This window comes from Sphaerodactylus townsendi, linkage group LG06, assembly GCF_021028975.2.
Source record: "Sphaerodactylus townsendi isolate TG3544 linkage group LG06, MPM_Stown_v2.3, whole genome shotgun sequence".
In the NCBI taxonomy this organism is placed as follows: Eukaryota; Metazoa; Chordata; class Lepidosauria; order Squamata; family Sphaerodactylidae; genus Sphaerodactylus; species Sphaerodactylus townsendi.
The window spans coordinates 6,004,205-6,024,090 of record NC_059430.1 but is presented as its reverse complement, the minus strand read 5'-3'; the positions used below and the strand labels follow the sequence as shown (position 1 = coordinate 6,024,090).

Genomic DNA, 19,886 nt, shown 5'->3' with positions numbered 1-19,886 from the left:
GGCGTAATTAGCTAGAAACGATGGCTAAAAAAAGCAGGTGCACTCTGATTTGGAGGAACCAGGTTTGATTCCCAGCTCTGCCGCTTGAGTTGTGGAGGCTTATCTGGGGAATTCAGATTAGCCTGTGCACTCCCAGCTGGGTGACCTTGGGCTAGTCACAGTTCTTTGGAACTCTCTCAGCCCTACCCACCTCGCAGGGTGCTTGTTGTGAAGAAGAAGAAGAAGAAGAAGAAGAAGAAGTTTGGATTTATATCCCCCCTTTCTCTCCTGTAGGAGACTCAAAGGGGCTGACAATCTCCTTGCCCTTCCCCCCTCACAACAAACACCCTGTGAGGTAGGTGGGGCTGAGAGAGTCTCGGCTGGCCGACTGGCCCAAGGTCTACCCAGCTGGCGTATGTGGGAGTTCACAGGCTAATCTGAATTCCTCAGATAAGCCTCCACAACTCAAGCGACAGAGCTGGGAATCAAACCCTGTTCCTTCAGATCAGAGTGCACCAGCTCTTAGCTGCTGCTCTTAGCCACTACGCCCTGCAGCCTCTGAGGAGGAAGGGCAAAGGGAAGTTAAGCTCAATTTGAGCCTAAGCAGGAGAGAGCGGGGATATATCAATCCAAACTCTTTCTTCATGGCGAGGGGCGATCTAGGCATTTGGGTGTAATATAAATCACTACAGGTCATGAAGCACAAAGACAGCGGGAAACCGAAAGTACAGTGAAACCTATTACCATGACAGAAAACAGAACTTCTTTTGATGTCAGGAGGCCCTCCTGACATGGGGTGAGGACCTGGGGTAGAGATGGGTGTTGTGTCCATGTGGGCTTCCCAGAAGCATCTAACTGTTCCTGGATTTGGGCTTCCTGTTGGATAAACAGTTGACAGTGGCGGTCTGGAGTGGCTTTCGCCAGCTTTGGTCCTTTCTGGGCAGGAAAAATCTTGCCAACGCGCCGCATGCCCTGGTAGCATCTGTATGAGATTAGTGCAGTGCTCTCTACATGGAGCTGACCTTGAAGACTGTTCAGAAGCTGTAGATCACAGGTGTCAAACTCGCGGCCCTCCAGATGTTATGGACTACAGTTCCCATCATCCCCTGCCAGCAGTGGCGTAGGAGGTTAAGAGCTCATGTATCTAATCTGGAGGAACCCTGTTTGATTCCGCTCACAATATAGCCTGAGCTGTGGGGAGGCTTATCTGGGGAATTCAGATTAGCCTGTGCACTCCCACACACACGCCAGCTGGGTGACCTTGGAGTAGTCACAGCTTCTCGGAGCTCTCTCAGCCCCACCTGCCTCACAGGGAATTGTTTGTTGTGGAGGGGGATGGGCAAGGAAGTTATAAGCCCTTTGAGTCTCCTGTGAAGAGAGAAAGGGGGATATAAATCCAAACTCCTCCTCCTCCTCCTCCTCCTCTTCTTCCTCCTCTTCTTCTTCTTCTTCTTCTTCTTCTTCTTCTTCTTCTTCTTGAGAGAACTCTCCTCACTGTTTTTTTAAATACAGCCATAAAGGGCTATCCCTGGGCTATTCCGCAATCGCCAACAAAGTCGTCGGGGCGGGCAGACAGACAGATCCTCTTCTCTGGCGCTGCAGGGGCTAGGTTCATCAGGCAGCTGCTCATGGGCAGCAAATCACATCTGAATTAGGGAGGGTTGCAGCCCTCTTCTCTTGGCCAGCCGGCATCGGCAGGGAGACCGGGTTCGCAACTGGCGGGCAAATGTGGCGCAAAGGTGGCTGGCCAGAAATAAAGGTGGAAGACCCCTGGTCTAGCAGCTACTGGGGGTTGCTTGTCCGGTGGCTCCTCCTGCCCTCTCTCGGTTACACACGGGCCAAACCTCGCTGGCCTGGCGTCGCTTCCATTCTCAGCCTACCGTGAAGGTCCTGGAGATGCGGTCACATTAACCGGCCAGCGCTGTGCTTGCCAGCTCTATTCTGAAAGCACGTCAGTCGGATTGGGGAGGAGACGCGTCATGGGTTGGGGGGGGGAGTGGGCAGCAGCGAGGGAAATGGCCTTCTTGCGGGGGAAGGGCTTGCCTGACCCCCCCTCCCCTTCTTTTCTTCTCCCCTCTCCAGCTTGCCCTCGCAATAGCAGACCTCGCCTTGCAGATGGCCTCGTGGAAGGGCTGCGTACACACACTGGTTGAAAGTAAGCTTAGCGCCCAGCGTCGGCGTCAGCGTCACCGTTATTACCGCGGTGCACGGCATAGGGATGCCAACCTCCTGGTGGGACCTGGCGGGACCAGGATTACAGTCCCTCTCCATACTATAGAGATCAATTTCCCCTGGAGAAAATGGCTACCTTGCAGGGCTGGACTGTACGGTGTTGGCCCCGGCGGGGTCCCTGCCCTCCCCAGGCCCCAACCTTGAATCTCCCAGAGTTTCCCAACCTGGATGTGACAAACCAGCCCCCTCCCCCCACATTCCTGCCAGTGACGGGGGGAGGGGGACCTAGAAACCCTCATGCAGCCTGAGGTTACATCTAAGCAGGCAAGCTTGAAACTAAACTCCCGCGCTACCGAACGAAGGTGCTGCTGTTGGAGTGGGGGGAGGGGAGGGCTGCTTTTTGGCCCCTTCAAAAAGGGGTTCGAGACTCAGGGGCTTTGCTTGGGCTTCTTTGGAGAGGAGACGTCTGAGGGGGGATATGATTGAAGTCTATACAATTATGCATGGGGTAGAAAATGTGGACAGAGAGGAAAATTTTTCTCTCTTTCTCCACAATACTAGAACCAAGGGGCATCCATTGAAAAATGCTGGGGAGGAAATAGGACTAATCAAAACACTTCTTCACGCAATGTGTGTGATCGGTAAGTTTGGAATATGCTACCACAGGAGGTGTGTGGTGTGATGGCTCCACTCACCTGGATAGCTTTAAAAGGGGCTTGGACAGATTGATGGAGGAGAAGTCGATCTATGGCTACCAATCTTGATCCTCCTTAATCTCAGATTGCAAATGCCTTAGCAGACCAGGTGATCGGGAGCAGCAGCAGCAGCAGAAGACCGTTGCTTTCACCTCCTGCATGTGAGCTCCCAAAGGCACCTGGTGGGCCACTATGCGGTAACGAAGAGAGCTGGACTAGATGGACTCTGGTCTGATCCAGCAGGTTCTACGTTCTTATGTTTGCTGGCAAGTGGGAGGAGAAGTCGATCTATGGGCTACCAATCTTGACCCTCCTTGATCTCAGATTGCAAATGCCTTAGCAGACCAAGGTGCCGAGGCTTGGCAGCCACAGAGAGAGGCCATTGCTTTCTTCTGCATGTGAGCTCCCAAAGGCACCTGGTGGGCCACTGCGAGTAGCAGAGAGCTGGACTAGATGGACTCTGGTCTGATCCAGCAGGCTTGTTCTTATGTTCTTATGGAGGAGAAGTCGATCTATGGCTACCAATCTTGACCCTCCTTGATCTCAGATTGCAAATGCCTTAACAGACCAGGTGCTCGGAAGCAGCAGCCACAGAAGGCCATTGCTTTCACCTCCTGCATGTGAGCTCCCAAAGGCACCTGGTGGGCCACTGCGAGTAGCAGAGTGCTGGACTAGATGGACTCTGGTCTGATCCAGCAGGCTCGTTCTTATGTTCTTATGTTCTTACTGGCCGGGTTGGGTTCTGTGGACCTCAGGCTGCCCAAGAGGGAAAGGGGTTCCCTTGGAAAGTGTTCAGCTCTCGACAGAAAAGCGAAGGGAGCAACACCGAAGGTTATCCTGTCGGTGGGAATGAGGGGGCCTGGGTGGAAGCCCCCTCGTCTCATCCAAGGTGGTGCCCCTTCTGTTCTTGTGATGGCCCTGCGCTGCGCCTGCCCCTACCGAGTTGGACTTCTGGGCCTTTTCATGCCTCCTGTTCCTCCCCCGGAACCTCAGGTACAATAACGACGTGACGTCGCTGCCCTTCTTGCTGGAGATCCTGACGGTGCTGCCAGGAGAGGAATCACAGCCGCTCGCGTAATCGCTTGCCAGACCCAACCGCGCCGTGACCGAGATCATCGAGGATCTGGCCTTCCTGCACTCCAGCCACGGGTGAGTCTCACTCGCTTTTGGTAAGAAGTCCGGAATCCACTGTGGCGTTCCCCCCCCCCCCCTCGCCCGGGCCCTTTGGGCGGCGTGTCCTTTCCTCCCCCCTAACCTGGGGGTTGGTCTCCCCAGACCAGGGGTCTGCAACCTGCGGCTCTCCAGATGTTCATGGACTACAATTCCCATCAGCCTCTGCCAGCATAGCCAATTGGCCATACTGGCAGGGGCTGATGGGATTTGTAGTCCACGAGCATCTGGAGAGCCGCAGGTTGCAGACCCCTGCCCCAGACGATGACTTTCCCAATTGGCCCAAGGGCCGAGAAACCACCGCGCCCACAAAGCACTGGGTGTACGGGGCAGCCCTCGCCCACGCCACCCTCCTCCTAGCAGGCCTCCTTGCCTCCCTTCCCCTGTCTGGCTTGAGAGTTCACACCCTCCTTCTTTCTCTCCCTTGTTGCTTCACAGGGAGAGGAGTTGCCAGGGCCTTGTCTCTCCCCTGTGGCCTCACAGGGAGAGGTGTTTACAGCTTGTGTGAACGACTCCCACCCTGTTACTGCTGGGGTGGGGACCAGCTTGAACCGGGGTCTAGGTTCTCAAAGGGGGTCTGGGCTTCAGGGTCCTCTTCCCTCCTTCCCACTATCCCACCATCAAGCTGTCCCTTTCCCTTGTCTCTTCACACCCCCGCCCACATTCCCTGCTGCTGCGGCAGCTCCAGACTCGCCCTTTCCCACTTCCTTATATACCAGTGGTGGCGAACCTTTGACACTCCAGATGTTATGGACTACAATTCCCATCAGCCCCTGCCGGCATGGCCAATTGGCCATGCCGGCAGGGGCTGATGGGAATTGTAGTCCACAACATCTGGAGTGCCAGTGAAGGTTCGCCATCACTGTTATATCCCTTCTGCCCTCTCATTCCTCTCCCTCGTCCCAGCTGCTTCTCCAGCCCATCTTCTACCGCTGCCTCAGCTGTGGGCTTGCTGGGCCTCAGCCTCCTCTCTTCCCTGCCTTCCCCTTTGAACAAGGCTTCTGAGGCCTCTACGGCCTTCACCCTCCCTGCAAGAGACTCCTCTGCAGCCTTCCCATCTCCCGCAGTGCCAGCTGGTGCGGGACTCAGTGGGGTGAGTCCGGGCGCTGCAGCCAAGCCCGGACATCCACCAAACTGAGTGCTGAAGGGGAGATCTCAGGAGACGCTACTCGTGAGCCAGCGTAGTCAGACCCTTCAGATCACTTCCTGCTTAACTCTTGAGTTCACCGGGTGACCCTGGGCCCGTTTCCCTCTGTTAACCTCACCTACCTGGCAAGGATGTTGTACAGGGCAGAAAGAGGAGGGCAAAACCACATTTTGGAGGAAGGGGCGGGACGCACCTGCCTGCCTGTCACAGGTTTGTTGGCTTTCTGGTCAGTTAAAAGCTGCTGATTTTCAGCCCCGTAAGTCTGGTTCTTTGGGGAGAAACCACGGTTCTGCTGCAACTGAGCACCTGCTTTGTATGTATGAAGTCCTGGGGAGAGCTGCTGTCTGCTAAGTCAGGCCATTGGTCTACCAAGGCCAGAATTGCCCACTCGGACTGGCAGCTGCTCCCAGGGCCTGAGGCAGAGGTCTATTCCTGGGTCCTTTATTTTTATTTTTGTATTTCTAACTCATCCATCCCCAAAGGGTTCAGCGCAGCGCACAACACAAGAAAAGACAAATAAGTTAAACCAACAATAAATAGTACTCTAAAATACAGTAAAACCCAGTAAAGGAGCAGCAGTGGCGTAGTGGCTAAGAGCAGGTGCACTCTGATCTGGAGGAACCAGGTTTGATTCCCAGCTCTGCCGCTTGAGTTGTGGAGGCTTCTCTGGGGAATTCAGATTAGCCTGTGCACTCCCAACACATGCCAGCTAGGTGCCCCTGGGCTAGTCACAGTTCTTTGGAGCTCTCTCAGCCCCACCCACCTCACAGGGTGTTTGTTGTGAGGGGGGAAGGGCAAGGAGATTGTCAGCCCCTTTGAGTCTCCTGCAGGTGAGAAAAGGGGATATAAATCCAAACTCTTCTTCTCTTCTAAAACAGATAAAAGATGGCGACTTCAACGCCATTCTCCCCCCCCCCCCGCCTCACGGGAGGACAATAATACCAGCTGTTAATCCACCTTGCCTCCTGAAAAAGCCCAGCAGGACTCTGCCCCTAAGCCACAGTCCCTGGCGTTTGCCTCTCATAGGGCCGTTGCCAGTTTCGGCAGACAGAGTAGCGATCAACAGAAACTAAGGCACTTTGTATGTGGCCGTGCCACATTACACATGACCGCGTGGAGCTGCCTTAGGCAGAGTCAAGCCATTGAGGGCAGCATTGCCTGCTCAGACTGGCAGCTGCTCTCCAAACCTCAGGCAGAGGTACCTCGTCTGGGTCCTTTGAACTGGAAATGTTGGGGATTGAACCAGGGACGTTCTGCGTCCCAAGCAGAGGCTCTGTCACTGAGCCCAGCCCTTCCTGGGACACTGTGCACTTCGTCGGTGATCTGGATGGGAGCTCGGGGCCTCAGATGCGGACGATTCCTCCCCTGGGGTGCCCTGCGGCCGTGGTCCCCTCTCAGGGTTTAGCTAGGCCTGGGGTCTGCAACCTGCGGCTCTCCAGATGTTCGTGGACTACAAATCCCATCAGCCCCTGCCAGCATGGCCAATTGGCCATGCATCCTGCGGCTCTCCAGATGTTTGTGTACTACAAATCCCATCAGCCCCTGCCAGCATGGCCAATTGGCCATGCATCCTGCTGCTCTCCAGATGTTTGTGGATTACAAATCCCATCAGCCCCTGCCAGCATGGCCAATTGGCCATGCATCCTGCGGCTCTCCGGATGTTCGTGGACTACAAATCCCATCAGCCCCTGCCAGCATGGCCTATTGGCCCCTTCTTCCTTACTCTGCCAGCTTTGGCATCTCCTGTGGCTTTGCGCGATGACCGGCAGCTGACATTCCTTCGTGACCCAGCGTGTTTCCCCTTCGGGTCGCTCCTGGGTTCCCCGGCTCCCTGCCTGAGTTCCCAGACTGCACTGCAACCATTCCAGTCTCCGCCTCCTCCCCTGGGACGAGGGCCACTGGTCCCGACTCGTTTTTCTCTGTCTGCGCAGATGACCTGTGTGGGGAAGACCGGCAGCGACGAGAAGATGCTCATGAAGATCTTCCGCTGCCTGGGAAGCTGGTTCAACCTGGGGGTCCTGGACAGCACCTTCATGGCCAACAGCAAGCTGCTCTCGCTCCTCTTCGAGGTTCTGGTATGTCTTCTGGCCTCCTGAGCCTCCAGGGGCTCTGCAGCCGGCCACCAGATGAAGTGGCCGGCGGTTCGTGGCTGGTAGGGTGGGGGGCACGTTTCCGGGAGGGGCTCCTGCATCCACCAACCTTGGCCGCTGTTGCCCAGGTGAGGTGTTCCCAAATCTCGGCTTGGCTTGCTGGTTAGTCCCTCCTGTTTTCGCTGTTGATCCTTTCTGATCCCCTCTAGCACACGTGGAAGGCTTGGGGTTTTACCTGGATGTTTTTTAAAAGACTGATGGGGTTGTTTAGTATTTTTATAGTATAGTACAGCCATCTGTAGTTAGTATTTTATATATTATATTATTGTAAATTATGTATTTGATGTTTTAAATTGTTTTAGTGTGGATGGACACCGCCCAAATAAATAAATAAATAAATAAAGTTTTTATTCATTGGCAGCCCTAACTGGGAGTTTTTGAAGACTTTTATGCATTTATCATGGTGGTTTTTATTGATATTCTAATATTGATATTCTATTTTATTGATATTGATATTTATATTCTTGAGTCCCACAAGGTAGAAAGGTGACTAAGGTGACTTGAGTCCCACAAGGTAGAAAGGTGACTAAAGTGACTTGAGTCCCACAAGGTAGAAAGGTGACTAAGGTGACTGGAGTCCCACAAGGTAGACAGGTGACTAAGGTGACTTGAGTCCCACAAGGTAGAAAGGTGACTAAGGTGACTTGAGTCCCACAAGGCAGAAAGGTGACTAAGGTGACTTGAGTCCCACAAGGTAGAAAGGTGACTAAGGTGACTTGAGTCCCACAAGGTAGACAGGAGCAGCAGTGGCGTAGTGGTTAAGAGCAGGTGCGTTCTAATCTGGAGGAACTGGGTTTGATTCCCCGCTCTGCCGCCTGAGCTGTGGAGGCTTCTCTGGGGAATTCAGATTAGCCTGTGCACTCCCACACACGCCAGCTGGGTGACCTTGGGGTAGTTACAACTCTAAGGAGCTCTCTCAGCCCCACCCACCTCACAGGGTGTTTGTTGTGAGGGGGGAAGGGCAAGGAGATTGTAAGCCCCTTTGAGTCTCCTACAGGAGAGAAAGGGGGGGATATAAATCCAAACTCTTCTTCTTCTATTAAATACAAATACTGCGGGGGAACTTCCTTCCCTGATCTGCTGAAGTTTCCCCTTCTCTCTTCCTGGAGTGTTACTTGTAGCTCACCTACCCTTTCCCCATTTTCCAGCCCTGCCCCAGCCTTGCCCCCTAACAGACGGAGCATCTTCTGGGTCTCTTTTGTGTCTACCCTGGCATTTAGCTATTCTAAAGTCAACCAATGCTGACTTTAATGCCCTAGTACAGTGGTGGCGAACCTATGGCACTCCAGATATTCATGGACTACAATTCCCATCAGCCCCTGCCAGCAGGGCCAATTGCCCATGCTTTCAGGGGCTGATGGGAATTGTAGTCCATGAACATCTGGAGTGCCATAGGTTCGCCACCACTGCCCTAGTAGAAGGGAGGTGTGGCTGATCAAGAATACGAAGCGATGGAGGGAGGGCCAAAGACTAGCTTCCGGACATCTCCCCCCCCCCATATGATGCCTGAGCCACTTTATGCTCTGTCACCTTTCAGCAACAGGACAAGACGTCGTCGAATCTGCACGAAGCCGCTTCGGACTGCGTCTGTTCGGCGCTCTATGCCATCGAGAACGTGGAGACCAACCTCCCCCTGGCGCTGCAGCTCTTCCAGGGCGTGCTGACCCTCGAGACGGCCTACCATATGGCCGTGGCGCGAGAGGATCTAGACAAGTGAGTGGCCGCATTGGAAAGCCTATAGCAGGACAGGCGTGTTGCCTGTCCAGCATCCAACGGAGAGCCAGCGGGGTGTAGCGGTTAAGAGCAGGTGGGGTCTAATCTGGAGAAACTGGGTTTGATTCCCCACTCCTCCACCTGAGTGGCGGAGGCTTATCCGGTGAACCAGATGCGTTTCCGCACTCCTGCATGCCTGCTGGGTGACTTTGGGCTAGTCACAGTTCTCTCCGAACTCTCTCAGCCCCACCTGCCTCACAGGGTGTTTGTTGTGGGGAGAGGAAGGGAAAGGAACTTGTAAGCCACCTTGAGTCTCCTTACAGGAGGGAAAGGTTGGGTACAAATCCAATAAATCCAAACCACTATCACGACCACCACCACCACCACCACCACCTCCTCCTCCACCTCCTCCTCCTCCTCCTCCTCCTCCTCCTCCTCCTCCTCCTTCTCCTTCTCCTTCTCCTTCTCCTTCTCCTTCTCCTTCTCCTTCACCTTCTCCTCCTTCTCCTCCTCCTCCTCCTCCTCCTCCTCCTCCTCCTCCTCCTCCTCCTTCTCCTTCTCCTTCTCCTCCTCCTCCTCCTCCTTCTCCTTCTCCTTCTCCTTCTCCTCCTCCTCCTTCTCCTCCTCCTTCTCCTTCTCCTCCTTCTCCTCCTCCTTCTCCTTCTTCTTCTTCTCCTCCTCCTCCTCCTCCTCCTCCTCCTCCTCCTCCTCCTCCTCCTCCTCCTCCTCCTCCTCCTCCTCCTCCTCCTCCTCCTCCTATCTTCAAACATTGCCTGCTTGTCTAAAAAGAAGGGTCTGGAGTCCAGTGGCTCTTTTAAGACTAACAACTACCTAAAAATTATTCTTGGCATAAGCTTTCCTGTGCATGCATGTTTCTTCAGATAACCCAAAAGCTTATACCAAAAATAAAACTTTGCTGGTCTTATAGGTGCTGTTGGGTTCACACTTTTTTCCTGCTTCTTCAGACCAACACAACTGCCCGCTTGAATCTAAAAAATGTTTGTTTTAGAGCTGTGGGAAGAAAGGAGGGAGGAAAATAAAATTGTGCACCCGCAAACTACCTTTCAGCGTAAAAGGCTGAGCCAGCCTGGTGTGTTGGTTAAAAAGGGTGGCGTCTAATCTGGTGAACCGGGTTTGATTTCTCACTCTACCTCCGTGGTGGTGAACCTTTGGCACTCCAGATGTTATGGACTACAATTCCCATCAGCCCCATGCTGGCAGGGGCTGATGGGAATTGGCCATGCTGGCAGGGGCTGATGGGAATTGTAGTCCATAACATCTGGAGTGCCAAAGGTTCGCCACCACTGCTCTACCTCGTGTAGCCTGCAAGGTGACCTTGAGCTAGTCCCAGTTCTCTGGGAATTTGCTCTGGACACCTACCTCGCAAGGTGTCTGTAGTGGGGAGAGGAAAAGTAGGGAGAGGAAAAGAAGGAGTTTATAAGCCGCTTTGAGATTCCTTACAGTTGAGAAAAGCGGGGTATAAATCCAAACTTTCTGTAATGCAGCAATTAGCTCAGAAACAAATGATCCAAAGTGCTTCTGCTTTGAGGCACTTCCACATTTATTCGTGTTCCAAAAACATTTCTTCCCTGATGTCTGTATTCTGAGTGCAGGGATTTCTTTCTTCTTTCCTTGCCTGCTTACCTACAGACCTTCTGAGGCAGGGATTTCCTGCTTACCCGCCTTCCCTTGTGCTTCCCTTCCTCTTCCTCTTGTGTTTCTGGACTTTTTCCCAGTAAGCTTTTCACACCATCGAGGGCAGCACACAACCAGAGTCTTCATAAACCAGTGGTGGCGAACCTATGGCATGGGTGCCAGAGGTGGCACTCAGAGCCCCCTCTCTGTGGGCACTCGCTCAGAGTTCATCATGTGGGAGGGGGTTGGAAAATCACCCCCCCACACACACACACATCTAGGCTGGCCTGGACATGATCCTTTACCTGGGAGTAAGTTCAGTTGCTGTCAATGGGGCTTGCTTCTGAGTAAACCCTCCTAGGATCGTGATTCACCCATTTGAAATGTTGCACGGTTGCTTCACTGAGCTTACTCCTGAGTAACGCGTGCCTCGGAGCCAACTGTTTTTTCTAAACTAAAACCTCAGCATTCAGGTTAAGTTGCCGTGTTGGCACTTTGCGATAAATAAGTGGGTTTTGAGTGGCAATTTGGGCACTCGGTCTCGAAAAGGTTCGCCATCACTGTCATAAACCCTTCCAAAGCATCCATCCGGGGTCCCTGCAGAGGAAGAGAAATTGGGGCAAAACCAGAATGGGACTGGGTGGGAACTTAAATCTAAAGCGAGTCTGAAAAGCCACATTTTCGAGAGAGGCTCTTCGATCCTCCCAGCGCCAGACGTGTCTGTATGTGACCAGGGGATTCCCGTGGGCAAAGGCTGTCTCACAGTGACCCGCCCTGCTCGATTCTCTCTTCCAGGGTTCTGAATTACTGCCGGATCTTTACTGAACTCTGCGAGACGCTTCTGGACAAAATCGTTTGCACTCCAGGCCACGGCCTAGGGGATTTGCGGACTATCGAGCTGCTGTTGATCTGCGCGGGTCACCCACAGTATGAGGTGGGGAGGCCCCCGGGCGTTGGAAGTGTCAACGCGGCCCCCTCGCGAGTGACTGGGGGGCCGTCGGGGGTGTGTGCGGGAACGTTGAACAGAGTTGCCGAGCATTGTGCGTGTTTGTCCGCAAGTTCAAAACCCTCTTCTGACCTCCACAGGTGGTGGAGATTTCCTTCAACTTCTGGTACCGGCTGGGGGAGCATCTCTACAAGACGGAAGACGCCGTCATCCACAGCATCTTCAAGGCCTACATTCAGAGACTGCTCCATGCCCTGGCGCGGCACTGTCAGCTGGATCCGGACCACGTAAGCGTCGCTGGTCTCCCTTCCTGCCCCTGGACTTGAAACAGAGGAGGAGGGGTTTGGATTTATATCCCCCCCCTTTCTCTCCTGCAGGAGACTCAAAGGGGCTGACAATCTCCTTGCCCTTCCCCCCTCACAACAAACACCCTGTGAGGTAGGTGGGGCTGAGAGAGCTCCGAGAAGCTGTGACTAGCCCAAGGTCACCCGGCTGGTGTTTGTGGGAGTGTACAGGCTAATCTGAATTCCCCAGATAAGCCTCCACAGCTCAGGCGGCAGAGCGGGGAATCAAACCTGGTTCCTCCAGATTAGAATGCACCTGCTCTTAACCTCCTACGCCACTGCTGCTCCTGAGGCACATCTTTTCCTCTGGGCCCTAAAGGCAGTGAGCTCGAATGGTGCGGCTTCTTGGTTATGGGCCCAGGCCTTGCAACCGTTTGCCTCTCCCGAGAAAGGCAGATTTTCTCACTCGAGGTGCCCTGCTTTGGTTTTTTCCCTAGTTCAAAAGGTGCATTTCTCTTGCCCGCATACGGGCACAGATGCCCGGGTGGTCCCCGTTCCTCTCCCCCATCCCCAAATGCCAATTGTGAATGCTGTCTGGTTTGGTTTGGGCAGGAAACAAAGAATGAGGAAGACAAGGTGTGATTATGTAGACCGGGGGTGTCCAACTCTGGCGCTTCAGATGTTCATGGACTACAATTCCCACCAGCCCCTGCTGGCATGGCCAGTTGATGTCTGTATTCTGAGTGCATGGGAACATCTGTATTCTGGGAACATCTGTTTTCTGAGTGCATGAACATCTGAAGCGCAGAGTTGGACACCCCTGATGTAGACCTCTGTGCTGTTTATACCACACTGGATTTCCCCACCCGACCCCTTTTGCATCCTGAAGGCCCCCCCTAATTGTAGCTTGTTTGTAGAGTTGCCAGCTTCCAGGCAGAGCCTAGAGATCTCCTGGATCACTGATCACCAGTCGGTTCCCCTGGAGAAGTTGGCTGCTTTGGAGGGTTGACTCTCTGGCTCTGTACCCTGCCTAGCTCCTTCTCATCCCCTAGCCCAGGGTCTGCAACCTGCGGCTCTCCAGATGTTCATGGACTACAAATCCCATCAGCCCCTGCCAGCATGAACATCTGGAGAGCCGCAGGTTGCAGACCCCTGCGCTAACCTCCCCCTCCTCAGAATCCACTCCCAAATCTCCAGGCATTTCCCCACCTGGAGTTGGCAACTCTGCTTGGTTCAGATAAGCATCCTAGAATGTTTTACTGAAACAGGAAAAAGTTCTGTTACCCAGCCTCAAAAGAAAACCTGCTGCAGTCATTGAGTTAGTGTGGTTGAGATCTTCAGCACAGCTGAGGCCTCCCTTCCAAACAGTCATTTCGTGCTTCCTGTTTTGGGTTTGGATTTTTTTTTTAACTTCCTGAGTGTTGCAACGAAACCGTTCCTTCTGCTTCTTTTCTTCCCTGAGTAGTAATTGGGAACTTGCACCTTTGTGGGGTCAGATCAGCCCTGTAAAGTCTACCTGTGCCACAGAAATGCTTCTTCGGGAAAGGTGCATATTTTTCTCAGGGTACCCTCTGCAATTCTGCGAGAAGGGAGAAAGCCCTGCACTTCCTGATTTGGATGATTTAGAAGAAGAAGAAGAGTTTGGATTTATATCTCCCCTTTCTCTCCTGCAGGAGACTCAAAGGGGCTGACAATCTCCTTGCCCTTCCCCCCTCACAACAAACACCCTGTGAGGTGGGTGGGGCTGAGAGAGCCCTGAGAAGCTGTGACTAGCCCAAGGTCACCCAGCTGGCGTGTGTGGGAGTGCACAGGCTAATCTGAATTCCCCAGATAAGCCTCCACAGCTCAGACGGCAGAGCGGAGAATCAAACCCGGTTCCTCCAGATTAGATACATGAGCTCTTAACCTCCTATGCCACTGCTGCTCCTACTTTACTACTTTGAACGTCTGAAGAAGCTGTTCATAAGGGTTGTTGGGTTTTTTTTTTTAAAGACACAACAAAACTACCGAAGAAGTGAGCGTTATCTGGTCTGTATATCCAGAGAACTGTTGTGGCAAGCTTTGGGTAAAATCCAGTTCCCAAACCCAATTCCCAGACGTGTTAGTTTATTAGCTATGTGAGTCCGTTCCGAATTCGATTTCTTTCCGTTTCGTAATCCCTTTACCCCCCTGATTTCTTATCCTAGGAAGGAATTCCCGAGGAGACGGATGACTTCGGAGAGTTCCGGATGAGGGTGTCTGATCTCGTGAAGGACCTGATCTTCCTTGTTGGCTCTGTAGAATGTTTTGCTCAGGTGTGCAGAATGTGCAGAAAAAGGGATGGGGGGGGGGGCGATCTCTGACGGTCAGAATATTTTTCAGATTGCCTGAAATGCACCAGTGGCTTGTTGTGGTTTGGGAGTGAGCAGAGATTCCAAAGGACCTCATTATTTACCCCGTCTGTCTCTCTGTTTTGCCGTTGCTTACATGCATCTGCCGGTACCCTTCCTGTCTTGCTGTTTGGCTGCAAAACCTTACCATTTTCCAACCTTGCAAACTTAGGGAGCCGGGAATGTTTAGTTTGGTGAAGAGAAGGTTAAGACTGACATGTTAGCCATGTTTAGATATTTGAAGGGATGTCATGTTGGTGAAAGAAATTTTTCTCTCTTTCTCACAATACTAGAACCAGGGGACATCCATTGAAAATGCTGGGGGGAAGAATTAGGACTAATCAAAGGAAACACTTCTTCACGCAACGTGTGATTGGTGTTTGGAATATGCTGCCCCAGGAGGTGGTGATGGCCACTCACCTGGATAGCTTTAAAAGGGGCTTGGACAGATTTATGGAGGAGAAGTCAATTTATGGCTACCAATCTTGATCCTCTTTGATCTGAGATTGCAAATGCCTTAGCAGACCAGGTGATCAGGAGCAACAACCGCAGAAGGCCATTGCTTTCACCTCCTGCATGTGAGCTCCCAAGGGCACCTGGTGGGCCACTGCGAGTAGCAGAGAGCTGGACTAGATGGACTCTGGTCTGATCCAGCTGGCTTGTTCTTATGTTCTTATGTTCTTATGGTGAGGGAGCAAGCTTGTTTTCTGCTGCTCCTGAGACTAGGACAGTCTAGGAGTCTAGGACAGACTAGGACAGTGATGGGTTCAAGGTGCAGGAAAAGAGATTCCACCTAAACATCAGGAAAAACTTCCTGACAGTAAAGAAGAAGAACAAGAGTTTGGATTTATATCTCCCCTTTCTCTCCTGCAGGAGACTCAAAGGGGCTGACAATCTCCTTGCCCTTCCCCCCTCACAACAAACACCCTGTGAGGTGGGTGGGGCTGAGAGAGCTCCGAGAAGCTGTGACTAGCCCAAGGTCACCCGGCTGGCGTGTGTGGGAGTGCCCAGGCTAATCTGAATTCCCCAGATAAGCCTCCACAGCTCAGGCGACAGAGCGGGGAATCAAACCCGGTTAGATCCACGAGCTCTTAGCCTCCTACGCCACTGCTGCTTGAAAGGCTGTTTGACAGTGGAATCCGCTGCCTGGGAGTGTGACGGAGCCTCCTTCTTTGGAGGTTTTTAAACACAGGCTGGATGGCCATCTGTCAGGAGTGCTTTGATTATGTGTTCCTGCATTGCAGTGGGCTGGATTTGATGGCCCTCGTGGTCTCTTCCAACTCTATGATTCTATGTTTAGTTTCAGCTTGGCTGCCTCCGGACTCCCAAACCTTTGGCCACAAAAGCCCCAGTTGCTAAATCTGACTCAGCAGCGCCAGATTCTGTGCGTAGGAATGAAAGGGCTCAGCCAGCAGTCTTGGGACCCCCCAGTCTGCCTCGCTTTCTCTACTCTTCTAGCCGGATGCACTTCTCTGTCCTCCACTCAGCCTCTTTCTTTCCCTTCTCTCCACAGCTTTATGCTACCCTAAAAGAAGGAAACCCTCCTTGGGAAGTGACGGAAGCTGTGCTCTTCATCATGGCCTCGATAGCCAAGAGCGTTGACCAGTGAGTACCAGGGAGCTGGGACGTATTTGTCTGTCTGTCTGTCTGTCTGTCTGTCTGTCTGTCTGTCTGTCTGTCTGTCTGTCTGTCTGTCTGTCTGTCTGTCTGTCTGTCTGTCTGTCTGTCTGTCTGTCTGTCATCTATTTGTGTGTGTGTGTGTGTGTTGTATACTGCCCGACCCCTGGGCTCTGGGCGGTGCACAACATAATTTCTGGGCTCTGGGCGGTGCACAACATAATTTCCTCTTACAGCATATACAAACAAAACCCCATTAAATTTAAAACACAGTGGTAAAATGAACAAGATGGCGTCACGCAATAAACCCCAATTAAAACCCTCCCAAAGAAGGGGGGAGGCAGAACGAAAAAGTGGGTCCCGTAGATGGCAAAGGGAACTCCGAGCCGGAGGAGTAGAAGGGGCACTTCAATCAGCGGCTGGACACTCCAGAAGCCCGGTGGAACAACTCAGTCTTACAGGCCCTGCGGAATTCACCAAGATCCCGCAGGGCCCGGACAGCTGGAGGGAGAGTGTTCCACCAGGCGGGGGCCAGGGCTGAGAAGGCCCTGGCCCGAGTGGAGGCCAGCCGCATCATTGAGGGACATATAGACACGTAGACATTCACGCTGTGGGCACAGACCCTGGCTGACTCAGAAGGAGCATTTGCCTGTGCCTTGGGAAAGGAGGGATCGGCCAGGAGTTTGTGGGATCTTTCCCTCCCACCGAGTGTGTTTTTTCTGTCTCTTTTTGGTGTTAATTTGCTAAACACACTGCTGTGAAATCGCACATGTATTCTATCTGACCGGTTGCGTCCACAGAGAATGCACTGCTGTGAAGATGTGAATAATAATAATAATAATAATAATAATAATAATAATAATAATAATAATAATAATAATAATAATAATAATAATAATAATAATAATAATAATAATACCACCCTTTTGGAAAGCTTGGTGTTTCCAGTGTTAGAACTCAAAACGCCAAACAGCCTGTTAGCCTAGTTGTGAACCTCTGAGAGTTTGTGTGCTTTGATCACACACGTTCTTTTCTCCTTTTTGTACTGCAAAAATCGGGTGGTCTGTTTTGTGTTTTTTTCCCTGCCTCTCTGTCAGCAAAAAACTATATTATGCTTGTGTGAAAGCAGATTTGGCTGCTGCCCTTTGCGTGTCTGTCTGTCTGTCTGCCTTCCTGCCTGCCTGCCTGCCTGCCTGCCTGCCTGCCTGCCTGTCTGTCTGTCTGTCTGTCTGTCTGTCTGTCTGTCTGTCTGTGTGTCTGTCTGTCTGTCTGTCTGTGTCTGTCTGTCTGTCTGTCTCTGTCTGTCTGACTGTGTCTGTCTGTCTGTCTGTCTCTCTCTCTGTCTGTCTCTTTAGCATTAAGTATACTTGTAGTCTTTTCTTATACAAAACCAACAGTGCTGTTTTGAGCGGGGGGCATGGGTGGGGGGCGCATTTCATGCCAGTTTGCAATAGAAGAGCAAGATTCCAGTCCGGAAGTAATTTAGAGACCAACAGGATTTCAAGGGTGTAAACTTTCAAAGCACCTTTGATCCTCCGAAGCACATATCCTTCAAATCTCATTTGTCCATAAGGGGCTGCTAAACTCAAATCTTGATCCCTGACAAAGTTACACCCTTAAATCCCTGGACTTCAGTGGACTTGGAAGAGCATACTTCTTGTTAGGTTAGCCCTGGAAAGGCATTTATACTTCTACATTCCAAAAGTGTGCCAAAGAGTGCAGTTTCATACGTAAACGGAACGATAAACTTGTGGTAGAAAAGCAGTAAAATAAGCGAGAAAGTCAGCGTTGCGGCTTGGGCTAAGTTTGTTGCCTTGGGGATTGATCTGCTGCCTCCTGCTCTCAGGGAGAACAACCCGACGCTGGTGGAGGTGCTGGACGGGGTGGTGCGCCTGCCTGAATCGGTGCACTTGGCTGTCCGCTACACAAGCATCGAGCTGGTCGGCGAGATGAGCGAAGTGATAGACAGGAACCCCCATTTCCTTGGTGAGTGGTTATGGGGAACGTGCTCCCCCCCTTCCTCCCCGCATCTGATTTCCTGACTGGCAAGCAGCCGTCTTCTGGGTCTGTCAAGGTCCTTGCAGTTGTGAGTTGTTGGCAATGCGGGGTTTTCTCAGCGGCAAGGCTAGATGGAAGCTTCAGTCATAATATTAAATAGTATGCTGTTATTCCAAAGATAACCCTTAGCATTTAGATGGCAGTTGTGGGGGGGGGGGGGTGTTTCAGAAGCCTCCTACCTTATTATCAGAGGTGGGATCCAGTAAGTTCTCACAGGTTCCCGAGAGTAGGTTACTAATTATTTGTGTGTGCTGAGAGGGGGTTACTAATTGGTGATTTTGCCACGTGATTTTTGCCTTAGTTACGCCCCTCCTCTCAGCAGTAGCGCGCAGAACTGGAAGCAGTCTAGCAGGAGGTGCGCCGGCGTGCGTGGCAGCCTGCGCCGGCGTGCATTCGTTTCCCGCCTAAGGACCGGCGCAGCGGCTGCGTCCTTGCCACAGCCCCGCCCAGGAATGCCCGGCCACGCCCCCGTCGTGCCCCGCCCAGCCCCATTGGCGCTACGCCACAGTTTGAATCCCACCACCATGGGAACCTGTTACTAAAATTTTTGGATCCCACCACTGCTTATTATAGCCCTGTGAGGTAGTCCAGGGTGGCCTCAGATTGTAGATAAGAGATGAAGCCTTTGTGCCTTAGACCGTTTATACTCTGTTCCACATAAAAGACGTTAGTAGATTGTGCATTCTTCCGCCGCAGAACTAAGCACGCCGGACCTTCTTTGTTGCAGAACGCTCTGCCTGGCTCCTAGTGCCTACCTACCCCTGAACTGTTTTAGACTTGTCTTATATGAGTTTTATCATTTGTATTTTATGATTTTACATATGTTGTATTTTATCTACGTAAGCGGCTTTGAGCCTGCTCTGGCAGGACCCATGGGAGATTAAATAGAATGATAGCAATAATAATAATAATAATAATAATAATAATAATAATAATAATAATAATAATAATAATAATAATAATAATAAAAACACTAGAGCAGCACTTGAAACATCTTCAAATTGACAAAATTAACATCTGTCAGATTCAGAAGGCAGCCCTGCTGGGATCCGCACAAATGTACGCCGATACATTACAACTTCCTAGGCCTCTGGGTGAGGCTCGAATTGTAATGAAGGCCAACAACCAGCTAAAGATCTGGCAGCTGTGAAATCTACCATAATGATAATAATAATAATAGCCCCTTTTCTTTTAACAGTCTGTTCATAGAAGAAAATAAGCCTTCCTAATTAACTTCCTGTTTCCTGGCTTCTCTCCCCCCCCCCCCCCCCCCAAGATCCGGTGCTCGGCTTTTTGATGAAGGGTCTCTGCGAGAAATCGCTGGCCTCGGTTGCTGCCAAAGCCATTCACAACATCTGCGCCGTGTGCCGGGACCACATGGCCCAGCACTTCAGCGGCCTGCTGGAAATCGCCCGGTCCCTGGACTCCTTCATGCTCTCGCCGGAGGCCGCGGTCGGGCTCCTTAAAGGTACACGTCCCTCCACAAGGGAGTTGGTTCCCAGTGCCTCTCGATCTTAACCACTCCGCCACACTGGCTCGGCAGGACCCAGGCTGAGACCAGTCTGGTTGAGGTGGGGAGTCTGTCATGGGCCTCTTGAAACTCTCCCCCTTTTTCTGGTGCTGTCCAGGGACTGCGTTGGTGCTGGCCCGGCTTCCGCTGGAGAAGATCTCAGCGTGTCTCAGTGAACTTTGTGCCGTTCAGGTGGTGGCGCTGAAAAAGGTACGCCGGCGCTTTGCGTGACTGGGTTGGGAGTTTTCTGTGCCCAGGGAGGGAGCATTTCTCAGAAATTGAAAACAAAGTTCAGGACATAAAATGTGAGAAGGAGACTCCAAGTATGAATCCCAGTATTTGGGATGCAGCTCCGTGTTCTGACTTCTGGGAATGCCACAAACGGCTTTTAAAAGCAGAACCGGACGTTCCCGAGAACTCCAGGCCGCCACTGAACATAGC

General features: G+C 52.1%; 1 protein-coding gene across 1 annotated transcript in view; it reads left to right on the top strand.

The window, feature by feature from the left end:
- The window catches only part of TNPO3 (transportin 3), a 75,646-nt gene that overhangs the window by 23,133 nt on the left and 32,627 nt on the right, over positions 1–19,886 (top strand). Inside the window, 12 exon segments of the mRNA XM_048501465.1 lie at positions 2,062–2,138; positions 3,840–3,988; positions 5,974–5,993; positions 7,095–7,238; positions 8,851–9,026; positions 11,457–11,595; positions 11,748–11,894; positions 14,078–14,185; positions 15,774–15,865; positions 17,724–17,863; positions 19,212–19,403; positions 19,564–19,655. Coding sequence (XP_048357422.1) covers positions 2,062–2,138; positions 3,840–3,988; positions 5,974–5,993; positions 7,095–7,238; positions 8,851–9,026; positions 11,457–11,595; positions 11,748–11,894; positions 14,078–14,185; positions 15,774–15,865; positions 17,724–17,863; positions 19,212–19,403; positions 19,564–19,655 — 1,476 coding nt within the window.